The following is a 15,170-nucleotide window of genomic DNA, read 5'->3' on the forward strand; positions in this document are numbered from 1 at the left end:
GCTTCAGACAAGCCAAATGAAACAAGAGGAAAAAGGTTGCAAACAAGAACTGTTCTTGCTTTCAAGGACACAAAAGCAAAAAGCCCTCCAAGGAGGAGTAAATATCAGTATTGGGTGGAAGGGAGTGGGGGGATGGAAGACCTAGGACCTCATAGAACTGCATTTCTGATCATTGAGGCAGATACGAGGAAGGAAAAGGACTCCTGTAAATGAGAGATTACTACGTCTTGAAAGATTGTTTTGTGAGCTAAATAGAATTTAGGGAGAGATGAAAATTTCACCAAATTAATGGCTACCAGTCCAGACCTACTTTAAAGCAGACAAGTCCAGCCAGCTTACCTAGCTGCCCTTTCTCACTCAGTATGCTACTGGAGTATGCTACTTGAGAACCCCATGAATAGTATGAAAAGGCAAAAAGATAGGACACTGAAAGATGAACTCCCCAGGTCAGTAGGTGCTCAATATGCTACTGGAGATTAGTGGAGATCTAACTCCAGAAACAATGAAGAGGTGGAGCCAAAGCAAAAACAACACCCAGTTGTGGATGTGACTGGTGATAGAAGCAAAGTCCGATGCTGTAAAGAGTAATATTGCATAGGAACCTGGAATGTTAGGTCCATGAATCAAGGTAAATTGGAAGTGGTCAAACAGGTGGCAAGAGTGAACGTCAACATTTTAGGAATCAGCGAACTAAAATGGACTGGAATGGGTGAATTTAACTCAGATGACTATTGTATCTACTACTGTGGGCAAGAATCCCTTAGAAGAAATGGAGTAGCCATCATAGTTAACAAAAGAGTCCGAAATGCAGTGCTTGGATGCAATCTCAAAAACGACAGAATGATTTCTGTTCATTTCCAAGGCAAACCATTCAATATCACAGTAATCCAACTCTATGCCCCAACCAGTAATGCTTAAGAAGCTGAAGTTGAACAATTCTGTGAAGACCTACATGACCTTCTAGGACTAAACTCCCCCAAAAGATGTCCTTTTCACTATAGGGGATTGAAAAACAAAAGTAGGAAGTCAAGAAACACCCGGAATAACCGAAATATTTGGACTTGGAGTACAAAATGAAGTGGAGCAAAGGCTAACAGAGTTTTGCTAAGAGACCGCACTGGTCATAGCGAACTCCCTCTTCAACACAAGAGAAGACTGTACACATGGACATCACCAGATGGTCAATACCAAAATCAAATTGATTGTATTCTTTGCAGCTAAAGATGGAGAAGTTCTATACAGTCAGCAAAAACAAGACCGGGAGCTGACTGTGGTTCAGATCATGAACTCCTTATTGCCAAATTCGGACTTACATTGAAGAAAGTAGGGAAAACCACTAGACCATTCAGGTATGACCTAAATCAAATCCCTTACGATTATACAGTGGAAGTGACAAATAGATTCAAGGGACTAGATCTGATAGAGAGAGTGCCTGAAGAACTATGGATGGAGGTTCGTGACATTGTACAGGAGACAGGGATCAAGACCATCTGCAAAAAAAAAAAAATGCAAAGAAGCAAAATGGCTGGTTGAGGATGCTTTACAAATAGCTGTGAAAAGAAGAGAAGTGAAAAGCAAAGGAGAAAAGGAAAGATATACCCATTTGAATGCAGAGTTCTAAAGAATAGCAAGGAGAGATAAGAAAGCCTTCCTCAGTAATCAGTGCAAAGAAATAGAGGAAAACAATAGAATGGGAAAGAGTAGAGGTCTCTTCAAGAAAATTAGAGGTACCAAGGAAACATTTCATGCAAAGATGGGCATAATAGAGGACTGGAATGGTATGGACCTAACAGAAGCAGAAGATATTAAGAGGTGGCAAGAATACACAGAAGAACTATACAAAAAAGATCTTCATGACCCAGATAATCACGATGGTGTGATCACTCACCTAGAGCCAGACATCCTGGAATGTGAAGTCAAGTGGGTCTTAGAAAGCATCACCACAAACAAAGCTAGTGGAGGTGATATAATTCCAGTTGGGCTATTTCAAATCCTGAAAGATGATGCTGTGAAAGTGCTGCACTCAATATGCCAGCAAATTTGGAAAACTCAGCAGTGGCCACAGGACTGGAAAAGGTCAGTTTTCATTCCAGTCCCAAAGAAAGGCAGTGCCAAAGAATACTCAAACTACCGCACAATTGCACTCATCTCACACTGTAGTAAAGTAATGCTCAAAATTCTCCAAGCCAGGCTTCAACAATATATGAACTATGAACTTCCAGATGTTCAAGCTGCTTTTAGAAAAGGCAGAGAAACCAGAGATCAAATTGCCAACATCCGCTGGATCATCGAAAACGCAAGAGAGTTCCAGAAAAACATATATTTCTGCTTTATTGACTATGCCAAAGCCTTTGATTGTGTGGATCACCACAAATTGGAAAATTCTGAAAGAGATGGGCATACCAGACTATCTGACCTGCCTCCTGAGAAATCTGTATGCAGGTCAGGAAGCAACAGTTAGAAGTGGACATAGAATAACAGACTGGTTCCAAATTAGGAAAGCAGTGTATCAAGGCTGTGTATTGTCACCCTGTTTATTGAATTTATATGCAGAGTACATCATGAGAAACGCTGGGCTGGATGAAGCATAAGCTGGAATCAAGATTGTCGGGAGAAATATCAATAACCTCAGATATGCAGATAACACCACCCTTATGGCAGAAAGTGAAGAAGAACTAAAGAGCCTCTTGATGAAAGTGAAAGAGGAGAGGGAAAAAATTGGCTTAAAACTCAACATTTAGAAAACTAAGATCATGGCATCTGGTCCCATCACTTTATGGCAAATAGATGGGGAAACAATAGAAACAGTGAGAGACTTTATTATTTTGGGCTCCAAAATCACTGCAGATGGTGACTGCAGCCATGAAATTAAGACACTTTCTCCTTGGAAGAAAAGCTATGACAAACATAGACAGCATATTAAAAAGCAGAGACATTAGTTTGCCAACAAAGGTCCGTCTAATCAAAGCTATGGTTTTCCCAGTAGCAATGTATGGGTGTGAGAGTTGGACTATAAAGAAAGCTGAGCACTGAAGAATTGATGCTTTTGAACTGTGGTGTTAGAGAAGACTCTTGAGAGTCCCTTGGACTGCAAGGAGATCCAACCAGTCCATTCTGAAGGAGATCAGCCCTAGGATTTCTTTGGAAGGACTGATGCTGAAGCTGAAACTCCAGTACTTTGGCCACCTGATGCGAAGAACTGACTCCTTGGAAAAGACCCTGATGCTGGGAAAGATTGAAGGCAGGAGGAGAAGGGCACGACAGAGGATGAAATGGTTGGATGGCATCACTGACTCAATGGACATGAGTTTGAGTAAACTCTGGGAGTTGGTGATGGACAGGGAGGCCTGGCATGCTGCAGTCCATGGGGTCACAAAGAGTTGGACACAACTGAGCAACTGAACCTAACGGAACGCTGCTGGAAACACTTTTTGTCCCTTGAACACCTTTTCAAAATGCCAGTGATGGTGGTAGTAGTAGAGTGATTCTTAATTGTGTTTTGACTGTTAGACTTTGCAATAGAGCAGAGTTCTGGTCTGGAACAAAGCTAGGCTGTAGATGAATTTGTAAAAATAAATGAAGGAATCACTCCTACCATCTCCTAACTCAGGAGAAGGCTGACCGACCAGCTCTGGAATCTGTACAGATGGATTCATTTCCTCCTAAATTCATTCTCACGATTTGGACTTTGTTAATAATTTTAAGATCAGAGAATAGTCATCTCCTTCTTTCTTTGCTCTGTGGCTTAGCCATGGAGGGGTCTCCAAGGTGCTGAAAGCACCCCAAATAAGAACTATCAAGATGAAGGATAATAATTGACTAATATGTGTTTTCAGTGAATTTTGCTTTCTCTGACCAAAACTCATTACTTTTAGAATGTAGGAAAAAGAGACATTTTGAAACATAGTGACCCCTGAGAAGCTTCTCCACCCACTGAATAGTACCCAAGTATACTTAATTGAATCTTAGATGCCATCAGTGATAAGGTGCATTATTTCTTATTCCACTCTTAAGAAAGAAAAAAGCTGCCAGTTTAATTATCATGTGTATTGACTTTAAGTCATTTCCAATTTCAGAGCTGTTTAAAATGTGCATCTTAGAATCAATGATATATCGATATAATATTTCCCTGTATTCCGTGAACCATTAGGTTAAAAAAAAGTGGTTTCAGAGTCTCTGTGGAATGTCTGTCTCATATTTCTTTTGTGATTTCCAGTCTAGCTTTTGTTACCTTTTGTTTCTGACCTTTAGTGTACCAGCCTGTGAAAGAGTCAGTGTGAATGATTTAAGAGTAAAACCCCAAACAGTACATAGTATGAGGGAAGATGCATTAGGATGGGAATTAAAAGGAAAGAAAAGATGTCTCTAGAACCAATCTGCTTGACCACAACTGTGCCCTGGAACAGAAAGGGTAAAGTGGACATGTAGAGAGGTTCCTAATCCTGCTAAATGACCAAGAAAGCTATGTAGAGATATAAGATTAGGGGTCTTCAGTACTTTGGTTAGTCTTTTCTGCTCTATTTGTTACTGGTTAGTGAAGTCCTCTATGGACTAACATTTCATTCTCAGTTACTGTCTGTGTTACATAATCAAACTGTGGGTGTGGGTGAGAGAGGAGTAGTAAACTGCTTTCAGGTTGGAAGCCCTGTTGTAATCCATCTGGTTATTTTACAGTGGAACTACTGGACGAAGTGGAACAAGGTGCAGTAAGAGAAAAGGCTTCGCCTGTTAGGTACGATGGAATGATTTTAATTATGATGTTACCCAAATATACACATTAGGGTAGGAAACCTTAACTCTAATTCACTAGTTGTGTAGTTCCTAAAATGAATAAACTTCAAATCAGTGTAAGCAGTGGATAAATGGGTTCTCTATGAAAGGTCCAGAGTCCTTACCACTGATGTGTGTATGGCATTAACAACAAAGAACAAGTTCACCTAAGTGTTGTTTTTTGTAAGTATAGTCTAAATACAGAAAGAACCAAGATGGATACAATAAAAGATGAAGACCTAAATGTACGTAAGCCTGCTTCTCCTGCCCCTGAGGTGCCAATAACCTCTCTTCTGAATGACTTCAAGTACAGCCCATCTGGTGAGTACTAGGGCTCTGAATTTTCTAGGCTTTTTTGTGATTCAGAGTTCTTCAGAGTTGGTATATAAACCAAAGTCAGAGTTCTATATGGAACTCTCAGCTAGGACATTGTTTCTAGGGTCCAAATTAAGATAAAAGATCACGATTCATTTATTTAATATTTGCATGCACACTAAGATAAAAGATCACGATTCATTTATTTAATATTTGTGTGCACACTATCTGCCAGACACTGGGGATACTAAAGTTTGGTATCTCTACACTCCTTGAGTTATGGTTCATGAAACACACTAACAAGATAAATTAGTATACTTATTAGTTTGCTGGTGCCACATGTTAAGTAGAAAAAAAAAATGAAAGAGAAGAAATGTGTAAAAAGGGTGGTTTTACAATTTTGGGGTGTCCAGAAAAGGTATCAATGAAATGGTGACATTTAAAGTAAAATCTTGAAGGAAGTGAGGGATCAAATGTATGAATATTGGAAGAACTGGTTTTTAGGCATAAATAATGAATAAATGCAAAGGCCCAAAAGAGGACTATCCCACGATTTGAAGGGACAGTAAGGAAATGAGTATGGCTGGAGTAAGGAGAACAATTTGGGATGAGGTGGGGTCAGTGGATCATGGAAGATTTTGTTGATCATTAAAAGGACTTGGTTTTTACTCTGCAGTGAGAAGAGAAACCATTGGAAGTTGGTTGGTTGTTTTTTTCATTTCCCTAATGACTAAGGATGTTGAGGATTTTTTAATGTGCTTATTTGACATCTGAACATCTTTGGTGAATGTCTGTTCATATCTTGCTTATTTTCTTATTTGATTGTTCTCTTATTATTCAGTGCTGGAAGTTTTTTTTTATATATATTCTGGATACAAGTCTTTTCTCAAATACATGCTTTGCAAATATTTTCTGCAAGTCTACGCTTTGCCTTTTCATTCTCTTAATCTCTTGAAGAGAAGACATTTTAAACTTTGATGTACAGTTTATCCATTTTCTTTCTTTTATGGATTGTGCTATTGATGTCATATCTAAGAAATCTTTCCTAACTCAAAGTCACAAAGATTTCCTCCTGTGTTTCCTTCTAGACACATTAGTATATGTTATGCTATACCTCTAATATTTTAAATTACATAATTAGAAAAATAATTTTCAGGATCCAAAGAATTCCAAATATGTGGACATTGGTCCATTACCAGAACTAATTTATTTTAAAATGATACTTTTTATTATGAATGTGCTTTTAGAAAGCATATGTCTTAAATACTGTATGGAGGGATGGAAGTCAGTATTACACGACAATAAAATCAAAAGAAAGTTGGAGTAGCAATACTCATATGAGACAAAGTAGACTTTAAAACAAACACTGTTTTAAGAGACAAAAAAGGGCACTACATAATGGTCAAGGGATCAATCCAGGAAGAAGATATAATATAAATATATATGTGCCCAATATAGGAACACCTTAAATATTGTATGATATCACATATGTGGAATCTAAAAACTACAGCAAGCTAGTGAATATAACAAAAAAGAAGTGGATTCATGGATACAGAACACAAACTAATGGTTACCAGTTTAGGGAGTGATATATGGGTTGGGGAATGGGAGGTACTAATTATTGTAAGATAGGCTATAAGGATATATTGTACAACACCGAGGAATACAGTCACTATTTTGTAATAACTTTAAATGGAGTGTAACCTTTAACAATTGTATAACATTTTTTTTAAAAAGGAGGTACTTGTCTTGAAATATTCAAAACATAAACGATGAGGGAAACATGGATTATCACAGGAAATGAGTAAATATTTCACTTCATGAGATTATGATCACTGGGACTTTTGTTCATTCTCAGTTGACAAGTCAGATGCTAATAGTGGGATGGACTGATACAGGTGATAATGAAATAGTTCTCAGTATTCTAGACATAGTCTCGGTAGTTCTAGACATTTGAGTTGCAGTTGAGTTGGAATTTAGGAGTATGGCTAAAATTAGTGGGAGGGCTATTCTGTTGCTAAGGAAGACAAATATCTATAATATTGTTCTCCTGTAGAGGAAGAGGAGGTGACATACACAGTCATTGATCAGTTCCAGCAGAAGTTTGGTGCTGCAGTAAGTATTGCCCTTAGTCATCCTCAGTATTGTCTGCAAATGGGTATCATGTCTATGTCTCATACATTTTTCTCTTATTGTAAGATAACTGTTCTCCCTAATAATTTAACAGAATATCTGAGTGCCTGCTTTGTGCCAGGCATCGTTCTGAGGTCTGGGATAAAATGATACAATTCCAGGACTTTCCCAGTGGTGCAGCAGATGAAAATCTGCCTGTCAATGCTGGGACACGGGTTTGCTCCCTGGTCCAGGAAGATTCTAAGTGTGTTAGAGTAACTAAGCCCATTCGCCACAATACTGAGCATACCCTGTAGGGCCCGAGAGCCGCAACTACTGAGCCTGTGTGCAGCAACTGCTGAATCCTGCTCACCTAGAGCCTGTGCAAGAGAAGCCCATGCAGTGAGAAGCCCAGGCACTGCAGCTAGAGAAAGCCCAAAGGCATCAGTGAAGACTCAGCATAACCAAAAATTAATTTAAAAAATTCTATATGAAAAACAGAAAAAAACAAAAAGTTCCAGCCCTGAAGGAGTTTATTTTAATGCAAGAAAATAAATAATTATATGTCAATTGATGATAAATGCTATAAAGAAAACAAAAGTATAGTAGGGTGAATAGAATGTTAAGGAGTTCCTATTTTATTTAGGGTAGACAGAAAGCCTCTGTGAAGAGGTGACAGTGAAGCAGAAACCTTGAAAGAAGTAAGGGAGCTAATCATGTGGATAAATAGGTAAAAAAGTTAAAGAAGGCATGATTAGCAAGAGCTAAGGCCTGTAGCTGAAACACACTTGACTTGTATGCAGAGGCAGCAGGGAGGTCTTGTGGCAGGACCACAGTGAAAGAGTGTTAAGAAATGGAAGTGGGCAGGAAGCAGATCAGGTAGGGATTTTTAGACATAAGGATTTCAAGTTTGACTTGAGTAAGGTGGAGAGTCATTGGCAGTTTTAGAAGAGAGTCAGAAATTTTTTTACTTATATTTTAAAAAGAGTGGATCTCTGTTTAGGCAATTTCTTTACGATTCATTAATTTGACATATGGCAGTAACTATTCAGCCTAGGTTATGATTCACAGATAGGTGTCAGGGAAGTCATTAGGTTTTTCTGTTTAGATGCAAGCTTATGCTCATGTATGCCCAGGTGTATTTTTTAATGGAGCATTAACTTTCAACTAGATTCTTTTTTTTTAACAGCTTTATTGAGATATAATTCACATGCCATAAAATTTGACAATTTAAAATGTATGCTTCACCAGCTTTTAGCATATTCACAGAATTGTACATCCATTACCAAAATGAATTTTAGAACATTTTTAATACCCCAAAAGGAAACCCCATATTTCTAGCCAATACCTCCAATCCCTCCTCAGTCCCCCAGCCCCTGGCAACCACTAATCTATTTTCTGCCTCTGTGAATTTGCTTGTTTAGGATATTTCATATAAATGAGATCATACAATGTATGGTTATTTGTGATTGGTTTGGCTTCTTTCACCTAGAATAATACTTTCAAATTCTGTGTTATAGCACATATCGGTATTTCATTTATTTTTGTTGCCAAATAATATTCCTTTGTATAGATATACCATATTTCATTTATCCTTTCACCATTTGAGGGACACTTGGGTTGTTTTTACTTTTTTGGCTGTTATGAATAATGCTGCTGTGAACACACATTGTACAAGTCTTTGTGTGGGCATATGTTTCCATTTCTCCTGGATAGATAATTACAAGTGGAGTTGCTGGTTCATATAATGATTCTGTGTTTAACTCTTTGAGGATTGGCCAGAACTGTTTTGCAAAGCTGCTGCACCATTTTACTTTCCAACCAGCAGGACATGGGGGTTCCAGTTTCTCCACATGCTCACCTACACTTATTATCTGTCATTTTAATTATAGCCATCCTAGTGATATGAAGTAATAATACATCATTCTGGTTTTGATTTGCATTTCCCTAAAGGCTAGTAGAGAAGGCAATGGCAACCCACTCCAGTACTCTTGCCTGGAAAATCCCATGGATGGAGGAGCCTGGTGGGCTGCAGTCCATGGAGTCACTAACAGTCGGGCACAACTGAGCAACTTCACTTTCACTTTTCACTTTCATGCATTGGAGAAGAAAACGGCAACCCACTCCAGTGTTCTTGCCTGGAGAATCCCAGGGACAGGGGAGCCTGGTGGGCTGCCGTCTATGGGGTCGCACAGAGTCGGACATGACTGAAGTGACATAGCAGCAGCAGCAGCAAAGGCTAATAGCATTAAACATATTTTCATGTGCTTATTGGCTATTTTTAACAAATTTTTACTGGAGTACAGTTGACTTACAATGGTGTGTTAATTTCAGGTGTACAATAAAGTAAATCGGTTCTACATATATCTGTTTTTTTTTTTTAGATTCTTTTCCCATTGTATATTTTCTTTAGAGAAATATCTATTCCATTGTCATTTTAATTGTTATAAGGATTTTTTAGTTTATCAACAGATGCTTTAAAGGATCCATGACAGCAGCAAAAAATAAGATGAGAACCTTATTGCTCTGGAAATTTAAAGAGCTGTTTGGAAATTCTTATCAATAGGGAAATACAGCCTTTGTTCCTGGTTTTGCAGTCTTCTTGTTGATTGAGAATGGAACTGAAATTCAGTCCCCTTTTTTAATCATTGATGAAAAATACTCAGAGTATAGAAAACTTTATGCTCTAAAAAGAAAGATATTGTGCTAGTGTACATTGCTTTGCCCTTCTATTCTTGAGTAATTTTCTACCTGTAAAATGGGGAGAATCTTGTGCCATATAGATATTTTCATGGATTATGGAGTAGGGATTTTAGAATTGTATAATGTTTTGAAATATAAGATTATAGATTTAATAAGAGGACCAATGTGTGTTTTGGGGATACTCTTATTTCAGTTTTGAGTAATTTAATGAATCCAAGACTTTAAAGGATCTGTTGAGTCTGTGTTTTTCTCATTCTGAGCAGTAGATACTGTGAGACTCAGCCACTGTGTGAGTTCCCTTTTGGTACAGTAAGTTGCCCTGTATTAGTTTGCTGTTTTTTGCATGAAGAATCTTGCCATAAGGACTAGAAATTGTTCACTGTAACATCAGTGGTGACAAAAGGTATCTGAGTTTTCAACTCTTATTAGCATTTGCGATAGGAATGATTTCTTTTCCAGTTGTGGAATAACTTTGTGAACACTGAAAAGATCAGAGGTATTCAGTATGACGTGTGTGTGTGTGTGTGTGTGTTTGTGTGTGCATGAAGCAAATGTGTTTGATTTTGTAAGTTTAAAAAGTATGATCCAATTTGTTTATTTATAGCAATTTTACTTGTGTCATTCATGATGTCATAATTGCAGCATTTATTTCCTGGAGATTTTTATTTTCTTCCTTTTCTCACCAGATGCTCCACATCAAGAAGCAAAGTGTCCTGAGTGTGGCAGCAGAAGGAGCTAATGTGTGTCGTCATGGGAAACTATGTTGGCTTCAGGTGAGAGAGTTCTTCAAACTTTTGAAATAATTGTAGATTCACCAGTAAATTTATTGTAATTGTCTTTTTATGTCACCCCAGTGTTGCTGTCCTGTAACTAGTTTGGAATGTCTTTCAGTTTCCTCGTACTCAGTTTATTATTTTCAAAAGGAAAGAGCTTTATAATCATCGGTGATGTCTCATAGACTCTACTTAAGGTCTTCTTTCTCAGCTTTGTTCTCTTGCCTTAGATATATAAAGAATTTCTTATCTTTCCTTCTGGTTGGTAACTTTCCACAGTAGATTTCTGCCACATCATTTTCATTTTCCTGGATCAAGGAGATGTCAGATGAGGGTCTCTATTATATCCAAAGAAGTTTGTACTGAGCCTTGAATAGCTAGAGGATGGGTAACCATGTTTGGATCAAATTCAGCAGCATCAGTATTTAAGGGGTGTGTGTGCTAAATCGCTTCAGTCATGTCTGACTCTTTGTGACCCTATGGACTGTAACCTGCCAGGCTCTCCTGTCCATGGGATTCTCCAGGCAAGAATACTGGAGTGGGTTGCCATACCCTCCTCCAGGAGATTTTCCTGAACCAAGAATTGAAGCCTTGTCTCTTAGTTTCCTGCATTGGCAGGTGGGTTCTTCACCACTCAGGCCCCATGGGTTGGTATTTAAAGGGGAAGTGGGCCAAAAAAGCCAGCTGAATTCCCAACCAATGTCTTCCATCTTTTGAATGAAGACTTACATCAGCTTACCTTGTTATTCAACTCTGCCTCAGCTTCTAGTTGTCTTTCAAACCTCTCTGCTGTCTAAGCAGCCTGTTACACTTTTAATAACTCCCAGTAGTTGAGGATATCCCGAGACCTGTCAGTGTCCCCATGGAGATGATCTCAGCACATTGACTCAGGGCGGCTGGAAGTGAGACACTTGGCCATCAGCTTTTTAAAGTATGCAAATATATACAGTCCTATGGGACCACATCATGAGAAACGCTGGGCTGGATGGAGCACAAGCTAGAATCAAGATTGCCGAGAGAAATATCAATAACCTCAGATATGCAGATGACAGCACCCTTATGGCAGAAAGTGAAGAAGAACTAAAGAGCCTCTTGATGAAAGTGTAAAAGGAGAGTGAAAAAGTTGGCTTAAAGCTCAACATTCAGAAAACGAAAATCATGGCATCTGGTCCCATCACTTCATGGCAAATAGATGGGAAAACAGTGGAAACAGTGTCAGACTTTATTTTGGGGGGCTCCAAAATCACTGCAGATGGTGATTACAGCCATGAAATTAAAAGACGCTTACTCCTTGGGAGAAAAGTTATGACAAACATAGACAGCATATTAAAAAGCAGAGACATTACTTTGTCAACAAAGGTCCATCTAGTCAAGGCTATGGTTTTTCCAGTAGTCATGTATGGATGTGAGAGTTGGACTATAAAAAAAACTGAGCACCAAAGAATTGATGCTTTTGAACTGTGGTGTTGGAGAAGACTCCTGAGAGTCCCTTGGACTGCAAGGAGATCCAACCAGTCCATCCTAAAAGAGATCAGTCCTGGGTGTTCATCGGAAGGACTGATGTTGAAGCTGAAACTCCAATACTTTGGCCACCTGATGCGAAGAGCTGACTCATTTGAAAAGACCCTGATGCTGGGAAATATTGAGGGCAGGAGAAGAAGGGGACGACAGAGGATGAGATGGTTGGATGGCATCACCGACTCAATGGACATGGGTTTGGGTGGACTCTGAGAGTTTGTGATGGACAGGGAGGCCTGGTGTGCTGAGGTTCATGGGGTAGCAAAGAGTCGGACCCAACTGAACAACTGAACTGAACTGATGGGACCACAAGCATAAACCTTGCTGGCCAGTAGAGCTGGGAAATCTGGAGATGTCCCCTGCATGGCAGTTACAGAAATCAGGGTTCTGGATGAGTGTATTAGCACTTTTCTGGGTGACATCGGCAAGCTGGAGCGAAGGAAAGTGTCGAGATGGAGTCCACAGCTTATGTTCCTTGAGAGCAGCTCCATAGGCCACTAAAGTGTACCAACCCTGGAACCTGCCCCTCAGGCTGAAGCTCCAGGACAAGCAAAGAGCTCTCCTTCACAGAAGGACTGGAGCATGTGCCCCCATTCACTGTCTGTGCAGTGCCCTGGGTGGGGGTTGTGGTAGCCTGCCAAGAACTGGCCCTCCAGTTGCCACAGTCCTGTAGGACCCACAAATACAAGCCACCCCAGCACCAGAGCCATGCCATCAAGGGGCATCCTCTGGTAGCAGCCTCAAAAACCAGGGAACCAGACACACAAATACAGAGGCAGCGACTTTTAACATATTGAAATATTTCTGTTTTCCTTTTTCTAATAATTTGTCATTGTTCTCTTTATTAGTTTTACAAATTATTAACTTTTATTATATGAAGTAAAGATTTTGCTCTGTATAACACCCACATTCCATAGAGCCTACCAATGTAGCTATATCCCAATTTTAAGAATTTTTATTTTTATATAACTTTTTCCGGAGAAGGCAATGGCAACCCACTCCAGTACTCTTGCCTGGGAGAAACCCATAGACAGAGGAGCCAGGTGGGCTGCCATCCATGGGGTCGCAAAGAGTCGGACACGACTGAGCGACTTCACTTTCACTTTTCACTTTCATGCATTGGAGAAGGAAATGGCAACCCACTCCAGTGTTCTTGCCTGGAGAATCCCTGGGGTGGCAGAGCCTGGTGGGCTGCCGTCTATGGGGTCGCACAGAGTCAGACACAACTGAAGCAACTTAGCAGCAGCAGCAGCATGTAACTTTTTATAATAATACAACTGATTTTTTAAAAATAATTTGATTAATTTATTTAATTTGGCTGTATTGGGGCCTCACTGCTGCATGGGCTTTTCTTTCATTGTGGCAGGCAGAGACTACTCTCTAGTTGTGGTGCATAGGCTTTTTTTTCCGTGGTGGTTTCTCTTCTTATGGAGCCTGGGCTAAAGCAAGTGGGCTAAGTAGTTGCGGCTCCCAGACTCTAGAGCACAGGCTCAATAATTGTGATGTACAGTCTTAGTTGCTCCTCAGTTTGTGGGATCTTCCTGGATCAGGGACTGAACCTGTGTCTCCTATATTGGCAGGCGAATTCTTTACCACTGAGCCACCAGAGAAACCCGTATTTTTATATAATTTTTAAAGGTTACTTTCTACTTACAGTTATTACAAAATTGTTGGCTGTATTCCCCATGTTGTACAATATGTTCTTAAGCCTATATTACACCCAGTAGTTTGTACCTCCTGCTCCTCTACCCCTATATTCCCCCACTAGTTTGTTCTCTGTATTTGTGAGTTGACTTCTTTTTTTGTTATATTCACTAGTTTGTTGTATTTTTTAGATTCCACATATAAGTGATATCCTACAGTATTTCTCTTTCTGTGTCTGGTAATGCCTTCCGGGTCCCTCCATGTTGCTGTGAATAACAAAAGTGTATTCTTTTTTATAACTGAGTAGTATTCCATTGTGTGTGTATGTGTGTGTCTCCCACCACTTCTTTTTCCTTTCACCTGTTGATGAACACTTAGGTTATTTCCAGGTAATAACCTATTGTAAATAATGCTGCTTTGAACATTGGGTTGTGTGTCTTTTTAAAGTAGTATTTCTGGTGGAGTGCTTTTTTCTTTTTTTTTTGGTGGGGGAATTTATATCCCAATTTTTGATTAAGACAGGATTCAGGCTGTATGTGATTATGACTATGTAACCATTGCTCCTTGTTGAGCCAGTAAGATTATTCTTTTCTTGCCCAACTTTTTGTTTTTCATAGAATTGATAATTGCCATCTTCAGTTCAGTTCAATTCATTTCAGTCGCTCAGTCGTGTCCAACTCTTTGCGACCCAATGAATCGCAGCACGCCAGGCCTCACTGTCCATCACCAACTCCCGGAGTTCACTGAGACTCACGTCCATTGAGTCAGTGATGCCATCCAGCCATCTCATCCTCTGTCGTCCCCTTCTCCTCCTGCCCCCAATCCCTCCCAGCATCAGAGTCTTTTCCAATGAGTCAACTCCTCACATGAGGTCACCAAAATACTGGAGTTTCAGCTTTAGCATCATTCCTTCCAAAGAAATCCCAGGACTGATCTCTTTTAGGATGGACTGGTTGGATCTCCTTGCAGTCCAAGGGACTCTCAGGAGTCTTCTCCAACACCACAGTTCAAAAGCATCAATTCTTCAGCGTTCAGTTTTCTTCACAGTCCAACTCTCACATCCATACATGACCACTGGAAAAACCATAGCCTTGACTAGATGGACCTTAGTTGGCAAAGTAATGTCTCTGCTTTTGAATATGCTATCTAGGTTTGTTTTACTTTCATTTATGGCTAAGCCTTCCCATATTTCCCCCTCAGTATAGTTTTTCACAGGCTTACATCTATTCTGATAACCTGGGCTGCATTTTTGTCTTGAAGCCATCTTCCCTGGAGCCCTCTATCCTCTTGTTCCAATGCCAGCTGGTGATGTCAAGCCTGAAGCTACAAGGGAAG

General features: G+C 39.6%; 1 protein-coding gene across 7 annotated transcripts in view; it reads left to right on the plus strand.

Moving 5' to 3' along the window:
* The window catches only part of EXD1 (exonuclease 3'-5' domain containing 1), a 41,948-nt gene that overhangs the window by 10,690 nt on the left and 16,088 nt on the right, over positions 1 to 15,170 (plus strand). For all 7 annotated transcript variants that reach the window (XM_045162088.1, XM_044925201.2, XM_045162090.1 and 4 more), the window contains 4 exons: positions 4,675 to 4,732; positions 4,964 to 5,091; positions 7,142 to 7,200; positions 10,587 to 10,673. In XM_045162088.1, the coding sequence (XP_045018023.1) occupies positions 4,675 to 4,732; positions 4,964 to 5,091; positions 7,142 to 7,200; positions 10,587 to 10,673 (332 nt within the window). The remainder of the gene's footprint in view (positions 1 to 4,674; positions 4,733 to 4,963; positions 5,092 to 7,141; positions 7,201 to 10,586; positions 10,674 to 15,170) is intronic.

This window comes from Bubalus bubalis, chromosome 11, assembly GCF_019923935.1.
Source record: "Bubalus bubalis isolate 160015118507 breed Murrah chromosome 11, NDDB_SH_1, whole genome shotgun sequence".
Lineage (NCBI taxonomy): Eukaryota > Metazoa > Chordata > Mammalia > Artiodactyla > Bovidae > Bubalus > Bubalus bubalis.